This window comes from Electrophorus electricus, chromosome 4 (assembly GCF_013358815.1).
Source record: "Electrophorus electricus isolate fEleEle1 chromosome 4, fEleEle1.pri, whole genome shotgun sequence".
In the NCBI taxonomy this organism is placed as follows: Eukaryota; Metazoa; Chordata; class Actinopteri; order Gymnotiformes; family Gymnotidae; genus Electrophorus; species Electrophorus electricus.
Window position 1 is genome coordinate 8,185,022 of NC_049538.1, and position 12,130 is coordinate 8,197,151.

At 47.0% G+C, this 12,130-nt stretch overlaps 1 protein-coding gene across 1 annotated transcript; it reads left to right on the top strand.

The window, feature by feature from the left end:
• The first annotated feature begins 52 nt into the window (after positions 1–52).
• ppp1r8a (protein phosphatase 1, regulatory subunit 8a) lies at positions 53–6,447 on the top strand. The gene is made up of 7 exons (XM_027009796.2): positions 53–125; positions 609–669; positions 1,064–1,217; positions 1,516–1,730; positions 2,073–2,217; positions 2,554–2,618; positions 5,058–6,447. Exons 1-7 carry the CDS (start codon positions 76–78, stop codon positions 5,418–5,420), a joined length of 1,053 nt encoding a protein of 350 aa, XP_026865597.1. The 5' UTR covers positions 53–75; the 3' UTR covers positions 5,421–6,447.
• The last annotated feature ends 5,683 nt before the right edge of the window (positions 6,448–12,130 follow it).

Below are 12,130 nucleotides of genomic sequence, written 5' to 3' on the forward strand. Positions count from 1 at the left end.
ACTACTACTCCCAGAAGCAGGCTTCCCAGTCACATCCGGGGATCACCCCATACTCGCGAGCTCGAACCAACCAACATGGCGTCGAATCCCAGCACAAATCCATCCCATTTTGACTGTCCGTCTTGGTAAGACTCAAGATTATGGAATTTTATCCAGTGTACATTGTGAAGGCGTTCATTTTTACAAGCCACGCGTATGCTATCGAAACTAAAGTGGAAATGCACACGGTGGCATGTTCTTTAGAGCAGTCGTCACTTAGCAAGTGCATCTTCTGCAGCGTAGCCACTTAAGGCTAGCTAGGTAGCACGCAGGCTAACCTAGCGCCTGGTCCCCTGCCAGCTAGCTGTGCAGCCCTTAGCTAAGCAGCTAATGGTGGTTGGTTAGCTATCTACTTGGATATGTGATAGTTAACTGGCTCCTAAATCGATTTGTTGATATTGCCTGCATTACGGCAGTTATCTTAGCTCTGCGGTTTTAATCGCAGTGTCTTATTAATTTTGAAATTGGACTAAAGCCCTGCAAAACTAGAATGCCACAGACATATGCCTTTTTCATTGTTATCTGACACTTATGAGTAGTGTGTTTAACAGCTTCTTGCTTGCCCTTAGGGCAGGGAAACCACCCCCTGGTCTCCATTTGGATGTAGTTAAAGGAGACAAGTTAATAGAGGTAAGAGTTGTTTGCTATATACTGATCAACTGTTATCTGTACTTGGGCAATGAGAGTACTTTTTGTGCCATTTACTGAGAGTTGATTGAGTGCACTCTGAGCACACAATTGGTGTAAACTCAATGAACATTTTGCTGCCCAGGGTTTTAGCTGATTTGCGTTTTGTAAAGATGCACTGGAAGTGTCAAGTAGGCCTCATATATGCACAGTCCTTTGAGACTTGACCTGCTTTTGGTGTCATTGCATTTGACTGCTCAATACCAGGGTGAGTTGAAGCAGAATAGCATCTCATATCAGTAATCATGGCTGTGCAAATGGTTTTTAAGTGTTATTTCATGTCTCTTACTAAATCATACCTGCGGTTCTGACCATAATGTATCTGGTTTGGTTCTAGAAACTGATCATTGATGAGAAGAAGTTCTACCTGTTTGGGAGGAACCCGGATCACTGTGACTTCACGATAGACCACCAGTCATGCTCCCGCGTGCACGCAGCCCTCGTCTACCACCGGCACCTTAAGAGGGTCTTCCTCATTGACCTCAACAGCAGTGAGTGCTGGGACTCATCTGACCCCTGAAATGCACAAAACACGGACTTCTTCAGTGAATGCTGAGAATACCTAGATGATTCATGTGTTCACTGTAATATCTACATAATCTCTATATAAAATGTCATCTTTATATTCCAGGCAGCACATGCAGTTTTCATTATGTCAAAAACTCTGTAGACACGCAGGATGTTTAGGAATGGCTTTATAGTGAACGTGAGTTTTAATGAGTTGTTGGCAGTGCTTGTTTGAGACGCTCCGATGAAACTGCAGCACTGACTGAGTCTCTCCCCCTCCAGCTCATGGCACCTTTTTGGGCAGGATTCGCCTGGAGCCCCACAAGCCTCAGCAGGTGCCCATCGACTCCACTATGTCGTTCGGGGCGTCTACGCGGGTGTACACCCTGAGGGAGAAGCCCCAAGCACAGCCCAGTGCCGCGGCGGGAGACGGCGGGGTGGAAGACGAGGAGCTGAAAGGGCTCCTGGGCCTACCGGAAGAGGAGACGGAACTAGATGTGTGTTTGAGGAAGTCAAGTCAAATTTATTTATCTAGCGCTTTTTTCAACAGTTGTTGTCACAGAGCAGCTTTACAAATGTCAGAGTCCAAGCCCCCAGTGAGCAAGTCAAGGATTACAGTGGCAATGGAAAAACTCCCTAGAACGTGAGGAAGAAACCTTGAAAGGAACCAAGACTGAAACGGGGGGCCTGTCCTCCTGTTTAGGCAGAAAGGGTTGGGGTTGGGGGAGAAGGGGGAACATTTTTGAAAATAGTTACTTTTTTTATTCTGGGTGATGGGCTTGTTAATTTGTGATGAAGTGTTATTTTCGTCCGCTGTATGCCCTCATGTTCTGACGCAGAACCTGACCGAGTTCAACACGGCCCACAACAAGCGTATTTCCACCCTCACCATCGAGGAGGGAAATCTGGACATTCAGAGGCCCAAGAGGAAACGGAGGAGCTCTCGAGTGTCTTTTAGCGAGGAAGAGGAGATAATTAACCCAGGTATGGGTCCAATACATTGACACACTTGTCAAAAAATATGAAGAAGTACTGGCCGATGCCATATATTATAAAAGCAAAGTTTTTAGTTATATGCTGAGTGCAATGAGCTCAAGTCTCAATATAGCATTTTGTACAACCATAAGACACAGTAACTCTCACTTGTGCATTTGAACACCAAATGAGCCGTTTCATTAATTCTACTTGCCAGCCTCTACTGCGGTGAAATCTTTGGAGCGGTTCCATTTTTTGATGCATCAGATTGTCTTTATTCCATCGAGTGCACGTTATTTCACACTGCTGCAAGTCCTGACTTGCTTCTGCCTTATGTATCCTCAGAGGATATCGACCCATCTGTAGGACGCTTCAGAAACATGGTGCAGACGGCAGTGATTCCACTTAAGGTAAAGCCCCTCATTTAGTAGGTTGGCAGAGATATTCTTTAGGAAAGGGGTGTTGGTCATCAGCCCTAGGCTACTGTCTAAAGTTACTGTTTTGTGCGCGCATGGGTGCACCCCCACTCTTTCGCCGCCTGAGAAAAGTTTTGCTTAACCTGAGTTCGTAGTGTATGGTTCTCACCAGTTAAGCTTACTATGTTAACAATGCAGCTCAACCACCCTTAATTTATTAAAATTACCAACAACACTGAGGGAAAGGCTTGGGGTGGTGGGTGCGGGGTGTACAGGTCATATGTTTCTGTATATGTTCCCTGTCGCTTGGTTGTCTCCCAGTTTATGCTTTCCCTGCAAGCATCTTGCATCCCTCTACAAAGGGACTGTCTCAGAAGCTCCTATGCACAATCTGCATCTTGGGTCTTCTCTGGTGTGATACACTCCTGCTTCACTTGACCTGGTGCTTAGTGCTTGATCTTACGCTGCCGTGATTAATGATGAATCTGTGCTGTCCTTCAGCCCTGTCTTTTTAAGCCATCGATAGGATTGTCTTACATTAGCCACCTCTGCGATCACATTAGTGGTACATTCCATGAAGGGGCTTATCTTGCCATGGCACCTCCTCTGCTTCCTTGGTGATCATGTCCCTCACATGTCCAAGGCCTAATCAGATGATTCTTGGGACCTTCACTTTGTAGACCCCCGCCCCCTCTGGTACAACCTTTGAATGTTGGGTGGAGTGCCCCAATACACTGAAAGGAGTTTTCTGGGCTTGAAATCTGTATATTCCAGTTCTTCTCTTGGACAACATATTGTGTGTGCTGGATTTCTGATGACATACGTGTTTACAACTTTGGACTCATTGTTCCTATTCAACTGATTCTTGTGGACCAGCTTTACCATATGCAAGTACTTGAATGTTGTGACCCTTGTTTGTGCCTCATGGTTCCCATGTAATTGGACATTCCCCGGGTATTTATAGTTGTCCTCCAGGTCAGTTATACGGCCTTGCGGAAGTTAATTTCCCTCTGTCCTGATCACTTTCCCCATTCTTACTCTCAGCCGATCACTCTTCATCCAGATTGACATACCTTGCATGTCCTTGCTGTAGATCCTGGTCAGGCATAAGACGTGATGTCATCCATGTACAGGAAGTGGCTGCTGGTAGTTGTGCTCCACAATCTGTACCTGTACCCCCTCGTATTAATGATCTAGCTGTGAGGATTCAGGCTTATGCAGAACAGCAAAATAACAGTAAGGACAGTACATCTCCATGGTGTATACCATGCTTGTTGGTGACCTGGGCAGTTGTCAAGTCAATCAGTTCGGCTTCTGTGTTGTCCTGCAGAGGTCTGAAGTTTTTTTTTATGCCTTAGTTATACATGGCTTTAACAGAGCTAGGCACTCGGGGTCATATGCTTTCTTGTAGTTGATCTTGGCAACATTTAGATTGGTCTCTCTGGTCTTGTAGTCCTGGTGGACAGCTCTGTCAGTAGATGTTGCTTCGAGCCGTCTGGTGGTAATTTGTGCTGCAAGTTAGCCATGTAGGGCTGTTAGCCTTTAGGCATAGAACATGTCAGGACCAGGGGCTGCCAAGTTCTTGTTTGTTTTTGACCTGCTCTTGGACATCTGCTGTTGTAATGTTGTTTCTGCTCTGGGAGATTGTGGCGCTCTGCTCTGAGATCTCTTGACCACAGAGCACTGGTGTTATGTGATGCTTCATTCTCCCATATGCTCTTCCAGTACTGTTCTGTTTCAGCCCTGGGTGGACCCACAGTCAGGGTTCTGTTGTACTGCTGCTGTGAGGACACTTTGGAGGGTTCATCGGCGAAGAGAGCATTTACTGTTTTGGTCATTGCTTCTTTTGCAGTCTGAATGCCAGTGCTGTTAACCTTTTTATTAGTGGACTCTAGGGCCTCACTTATAGGCTGCCCATTGTATTTCTTCTTTGTTTGAGCTTTATTTTCTTCTTGAGTTCTGCGAATTTGCTGACTTCAGTCCGAATTGTCTTTATCTTGGTTTCCAGCCTCTGTTTCCAAGGGGGACAGCAGGAGTGACCTGTGGCTTGTATTCCGTAGCCTAGCGTCTCGAGCATGATTAATGCAGTGGAGTATGCTAGTTTGTTGGTTTCAGTTGTACTGGTTGTTGGCGTGCTTATTGCTGCGTTCAGGTTATGTTGGCTTTCCACTGATTTGGATGAGTCTGGTTGCTGCCATTAGTTGATGTCTTAACCAATACACTAATGGTGTGTGGGTGTGCGCATGTGCTCATATGGCAGTATGTATGTATATATCACGACTCACATATCACCCGTTGTGAGCTACTCTGTAATAGCTGTCCCAGAAATTTTCCTGGAAAGACCTTTCAAGGTCGTTGTGTGATATGTTCCACTCAGCCCTTCACTCACCATCTGTTATTGTGCTTCACCTGTTCTCACCTGCTGCACCACAGAAGAAGAAGATGGAGGGCCACGGCGCCTTCGGCTTGGAGGACAGCGCCGCCCGGCGCATGCAGAACTTCCCCCCCAGCTCGGGCCTCTACGGCGACCTGCCACCCACCAGCCACGAGATGGGTGGGGTGCAAGGGAGCGGGGCCCAGGCAGGCTCAGCCATCCTGGGCGGGCTGCCTCTCCCCTTCCCCAACCCTGCTCCAGATGTGGACCTCTCACCAACCACGGTGCAGCCCCCTGCCATGTTGAACCCGGGCCCCGCCCCCGGACCCTACACGGCCGAGGCACTCAATGAGCCACGCAAGAAAAAGTACGCCAAGGAGGCGTGGCCTGGGAAGAAGCCCACGCCCTCTCTGCTCATCTAGCAGGGCTCGAGGGACGCTATGGCGACACACCTACCCCAGCACATGCAGTCAACATGTACGATCTCAGTGTCCATATGTACAGAACTCTTGAGCCCTCTGGTTCCAAAAAAAAATTTATCGCCATCTTCAGACATATCACATAATCTGTTCAGGCAGTCTATTCATTGACTTTTACAATGAAAGCCTAAGATGGGAGCAGATGGCATTATCTCCAGTAGACGTCACCAGAGACGTTGTGGTTTCCAGAGAAGGAGAGCAGTTACATGAACACTTTCTCAGTGTTACTGTGGGGTTATTTGATCCTGTGCTGAGGCTCACTGAGACCGCCCCTCCTGGGGTGATCATGTGGCCTTGTGTTCCCTGTTGGTTAGAGCACCGCTCCATTCAGACGACGGCTTTACGTGAGCATGAGGTGGGCTCTCGAGGTTATGCTTTTGGTTGCTGCGACTTTGAATTACTGACATTGAATTTTGTCTTGGGAGGAAAACTAGACTTTGGCATGAGGTTGGGTCAGCTTTGTCTTTTCACACATTTTTAATGACTGTGTTGTGGAAACCCTTTCTGTTTGTAGACATTTGCAACACAAAGCAAATCACCACGTGCACATGCTTCACGAAATGGCAGGTGACTGTAGGACTATCAATAAGTCAAGTTCAAATGTCGTGAAATAACCATGTTTGGTAGGCTAAATGCTTACATGAATTGTAACCTTTGTTTTCCAAAATATCTCTAAAAAGTGTAAACATGTAGGCTTGAGGTCCTAGCGGAAAAACGCACAGTAGTGCGAGGGCAGGGAAAACCCGTTTAAATGGCTGCCACATCGGAGCGACGCGAGCCGTCGAGATTCGATTGGGTGTAGGCTTGTAATGTGAGTTTTATTTGTGCGTTTTATATTTTTATATCTGAATGTGTTTGAAGGAAAAGTGTTTCTCGCCTGATGTGTGTGAAAAGTGAATGAGAAAATGACTGGAGGAAGTCCTATGCCTTTGTTTGATATTTGTCTAATAAACAGGATTTCTTACTATAAGCCCAGATGTGTGTGTTTAATTGCAGATGGTTCTTGGAGGCTGGGCCGGATGTTTATTCCCTCGTGCAATCTCGCACTTCTAATGTGTCTCCCTCTGCCACTTGAAATGAATTAGTTATCATTTATCCTGAGGTAACGAGGGAAATGAAGGCTTACTGGGCTCCGCAAATACTGTGTGGACTATACAGGTTCAGTGAATGGGAGTTTGTCTATTGGTTTGTGTTGTTTAGATACTCAAGGCTGCTCAAAATGTATTTGTTATAGGTAGTAGCTGAAATTCATTTAAAAATTGGCTCACACTCTTGTGAAATGTTTTGTCCACTAGGGGGAGTAGTGGACCAGTGTTGTCAGCTGCAAAGGGCTGTAGCAAACAGTCCGAGGTATGAAGCAGAATTATATGCTACTGTTGGGGAGGGTTTCCGTTCATGTCAGGTTGATGGATAGGTCCACAGAAGATCGATAAGTAATCTTTTGATTCTTTCTTTTTATTTTATTTATATTATGTTGCTGCTAAAAAAAAAAAAGTCAAGGCTCTTGTTATTACTTTCAGCTGAAAATGTGCTGATATCTATACTTTTGTACGAAGCCTGTTTTCTGAGTATTATAGTCTAGGTTAAAGCTGTAATTGTTGAGGGCTCAAAGAAATTCAGTAAACCATGTCACACTATTGTTACCTGAGATTTGCAATTCATAATCTGCCCAGTAGGGGTCTCCCGCACTCCTTGGTGACCGTGTCGGCTCGCCGGTGCGGATAAATGGCACCTCATTAATCAAATGTGCATGAGTGCGCTCAGGTTGCCATGGCAATAATTATCAGAGCTGCCTAATTAACTTTCTCAATTGCTTAATGATATACGACCCTATGAACTCCCTCATTTCTTCTCTCCCTCTCATTCAATTTGGGTATTTTTTCCCCTTTCTTTTTTCACTCTGTGTTAACCCATGACCACTGTTATATTAGACGCAAAATAAGAACAGATTGCCATTTGTGGTGATGTTAAAGTAGATTTGTGTCACTGCATTTGGCTGTAACCTTTGCTACTTTTTTATGGCTTGGCACATCTGAAATAAAGGCAGAACTAGGAGCTCAGTTCACTATTTTGTAGAAGTCCTTCTTGAAATAACTCCTACTAGCCTGTTACCTTCAGGTGTGAGTCTGTTGAAGGCGTGGTTGGAAGGCAGTGCCGTGTGTGTGGTGAGTGAGCTGTAGCGAGCCTTCACGTCGGGTGTCAGAGGCTACCAGGGTGGCCGCGAGTGACCTCGCCTGACAGGCTGAGTGAAGGGGTCTGGTGAGGCAGTGTCAGCGCCTGCTCTCTTGCGGAAATGGTGAGGGGAGGTTAAGCCAGCCAGGCGGAACCCAGTGCAACACCTGCCGACACCCTTCCTCCCCCACTGCCTGCACATGACACCCCGTATGTAGAACTCTTGATACACAGACGCACACAGAGCCATCACTTCACTCTCACAGTTCCATAGATCTTTCCATGAATGCACTCTGCTCGCTGTGCTCGCTCGTGACAGTTGCAGATCTGTTAACCCCCTGCCGCGTGCGCGTGCGCGTCTTCTCTCGAAACGAGCGCACTCCGTCTGCTCACGATCACACACAATTATCAAAGATTCCAACACTATTCACAGTCTACCACTGCCTCGTTGTATCAGTCTCTCTCTTGCTCTTAGTCTGTCTGTTTTTGCCTCTGTCTCTCTCCTTGAGTCACTCTCACACTTGCGCACACACAAAATCCAGCCATGTTGGGGGCGGTTGGCCTATTCACGTGCTACTGGCCCCGGATGCCCTCCGGACTTGATTGTGCACTCAGTGCATCTCATTTCTGCCGCTGGGGGTTTGTGGAGTCGCAGAGGAAGAGGTGATTATTGTGGTTGTGACATCGCCGGTGCGGAACGATCGGCGGCATGCATGCACCATCCTAAGTACAGTCTATGGGGGTTTTGGGTCTCAGATGGGCTCAGCTTCTGGTCGTTGTAGGGCCCCACCTCCAGTGCTCGCCTCCTGGCTCATGTCCTTAATTTCAATGTGATTCCTAAAAAAGAGGCGTGTGTTGGCGTGACTAGTGAGGAAGGAAGGGTGCCCTATTGGAGCACAGTTAGCACCGCTTAACTGGGGACAGGAAGCACAATGCAGGCGGCCAGGCAGGAAGTATTATTCAAAGTATCGTGCGCCGCCAACGTCGAAGAGAGTCATGGTGCTTGAGCCTTTGGCCTGCTTGCCGGAGTCCTGTGCCAAACACTCCTCTCTCTCCCTCCCTCTCTTCCCGATCCCTTGCTCCCTCCCTCCCTCTCTCCCTCTCTCCCACTCTGTGACATTGGGAGGCCACATGGTTGGCAGTGGCCCAGGCCTGCGGAGAAAGCGCATTCCTGTGATGTCCATTGGCTCTGCCAGCATAGGAATGAGTGGCCCTCTCTTGTTCACTCTATCTCTCCGTTTCAGTCTCTCCTGGTGTCTCTCCTTGTCTCTCTCTCTCTCTCTCTCTCTCACCCCACCCACTTGGCTTAGTCTGTGCAGGCAAACAACCCAGACACATGACTTATGTAACACCAGAGAGACAGGGGAGAGGGAGGGAGGTGTAGAGAGGGGGGCAGGGGGTGAGTGAGGGAGGAGGGGTTTAGAGAGGGAGGAGGGGTGTAGAGAGGGGGGAGGTTTTTTTTTGGGGGGGGGGGTGAAGCCAGGACATGACATGACAGAAATATTATAGCGGGATCACAGAGGACAGAGCGTGTGTCAGGATCAGAGAAGTATATGAAACAAGAGAGAGGCCAGGTGAACCATGGGAGGAAATGAGAAGGAGAGCTAGAGAAAAGAATCAGAAGGCGAGAGACAGAGATTGTATGTGTGTGTGTGTGTGTGTGTGTGTGTGTGTGTGTGTGTGTGTGTGGTGGGGGGGAGGAAAATGAAAATAGTGAAACAACGTAATTGACATAATGCTGTTTTAAAGAAAAGGTGTGAACACGGATACTGAGATACAGACTCGTGCAGCTCAGACACAAGTCTGACAATGAGGCGAAGTTGCACGGAGTAGCTGCCACATAAAAGGTTTAATAACATGTAGAACAGCTCAGCAAAGTGGTTAATTGAGTGCTAGCTCGGCGCTGGGCCCTTTCTGAAACTCGCAGAGCTGTCAGAGGACACGCTGATGCCAACATGTGCGTGCATCAGATCGAGGTGGAGCTACACTGAACATGTTAAGCTGCTTGCTCAGTAGACGGAGATGTCTTGGCGGTGCAAGGATAGTGGGCTGCCAGGACTCGGAGTTCCTGAGGCTACCAGGGTTGCTTAAGAACCCTGAGGGGAACGGGTGGGGTGGGAGAGGCATCACAACTATCTCGCAAGCACCCACCCAACACCACAAATGGCTGGGGGCAGGCTGTCCACCCCCGCCCACCTGTAGCAGGTATGTGCACGTGGGTTTGAGCCGATCCCAGTGACTCCAGGCATGTGCAAAATAAATTATATGGAAAACATGGAACCATTTAATTAAATTATATTCTCTATCTTGTGCTTTAGGGCAAAAAAAGAGAAATTGGTTAGCGAAAGACCTCCTATGGTCCTTTCTATCTGACATACAGCCTATATGCTTCTTCGAAAATCTATATACAAGTACAGTATATTTTCAGGGACTAAGTAAGAAGCATTTGATGTATGTGATGTAATTATATATATATATATATATATATATATATATATATATATATATATATATATATATAAAACTGATATTGATGCCCAGGATCTCTGCAGCATGAAAAGAGCTGAAGGGAGCCGAGGGTGAGTTGTTGTGTAATCAATAATGAGACTCTCCAATTTCGGCCTCATAATCTTTTTCCTTCTTTTTTTAAACATAAGCAACAATGAGCAAATGTCTTCACTCGGTCATCTTCAAGTAATTATGCTAGTCCGAACCATTGTGCTTCAGGTATTAAATGCTTTAGGCGGCACAATATGATGAATATTAATAGAGGGGCGTGTCAATTTTGGCGTCCTGTCATCCCTGAAATACGGTTTGCGCTTGAGTCCACCACGCGACCTTGTACTTCTCTGGGATCTGTGCGTTGTTTTTCCTCCTTCCTCACCTTTTCCCTGGGAACGTAGTATTCTTTTGGTACCGGCAAGACGTCTGAGTGCTGGTTGCTCCCAGCTGGTAATCAAACGCGAAAGCCCGCTAACCCTGCGCACCGTTAAGCAGTGCTTTTCACAGGCGCGTCCCAGTGACGTCCATAGCGATGGTTGGGAATGAGCGACTGCTGAATCCTGTGGCTCCGGTGCAATTCATCAATGACTTTATAGGCTAATTAACCCCGTTTCGTCATTTCTCCGAAAATAGGATAAATGAATGCACGCATGATTAAAAATAAAAATAAACTGACACCCGTTAGCCAACACACACCGCGTGGTGTAATGACATAGGGGAGAATACACGAGAGCATTAAATCCGCTAAACTGGCGTGAGCACAGTGTTTTCATTCCATAGGATGGGAGTCACGTTGCATTCCAGTTACAACTACACTGCGGTGTATAAAAATCTCCTCTCCAAAACCACAAACCCATGTGTTCTGAATTAGAGCTCTGTTTGCTCTCATTTACAACATCTATTTTTCTACTCCCCGTCTCCCCTGCATCTAGACCCATCTTTCTGATCCTCCCGGTTCTGTCTTTCTTTTTCCTCATTTTGTGTTGTGAAAGCGCCATTTAATCGTGATGAAAGCATCCCACCACGGAGCTTGTGAGGATACGGTTGCCATTGACGACCAGCTGTCAATAGTCACTCGTAACGTCACCACTGGGGGATTTTCCACCAAAAAGGGGGTTAAGAGCTTTTATATTTGAGAATTATTCACGCCCACTTTGGCTAAATAACAACCAATACACACAGCAGAGTGTCAAACGAACTCCACTGGTTGGAGGGGATGGTGGTGGAGTCCCTCCCGGCTGTCATGTTAAACCCAATCGGGTCTGCACGCTCTGGCTCGCGGCGTGGGCGGAATCCCCCCGGTCAATTTATCAGCGAGTCACACACATGGGGAGTACACGGACTCCTATTGAATGTGACATTCACAACCGTCCCGCCTACTATACTTGTGAATAGGCATGAAAACAGAGGACGTGTGACATAAATCGCTTGCCAATGGCTATCTTCAAAGAAATGTGTCACTTTCTGCCCCCCTCGCCCCTCCCGCCTCTGCATTTCAAACACATTTGGCAGGCAAATCTGGCGCTGAAGTGACTCACGTGGTCAATGTGGGCTTAACCCGGTGAATTCTCTCCTAGCAGGAATCTCTGAATACTTCTTCAGGAGTATTCTGTCAGCGGCACTGTCATCGCCAAGCCAGGAACAACGGACACAGCGGAAGATGCACTGAGGTTTTAACACTCCGGTCACATCACAACCTATCAGTGCAACAAGTTGCAAGCGTTCCCACATTGAAAGAGTGTGTGTGTGTGTGTGTGTGTGAGTGTGTGTGTGTGTGTGTGTGTGTGGGGGGGGGGGGGGGGGGGGGGGGGTTGTTAGATGGCAAACATAGCCCAACAACCGATCAAATATATAGGCCTATTTTTGATAAGTGGCTGTGTATCATATTGTAATCAATTAAAAACTACATCTAATATGTTGTTCTCATATGCTGGCCACATATCCTATTTAAAAGTATTTAGATACATATCATATGTATG

Bases quoted from the DNA above. Each gene is read 5' to 3' on its own strand.
- ppp1r8a (XM_027009796.2), top strand. From the start codon at position 76: ATGGCGTCGAATCCCAGCACAAATCCATCCCATTTTGACTGTCCGTCT. The intron at 1,218-1,515 runs GTGAGTGCTGGG...CTCCCCCTCCAG, and splicing joins CCTCATTGACCTCAACAGCA to CTCATGGCACCTTTTTGGGC. The intron at 2,218-2,553 runs GTATGGGTCCAA...ATGTATCCTCAG, and splicing joins AGAGGAGATAATTAACCCAG to AGGATATCGACCCATCTGTA.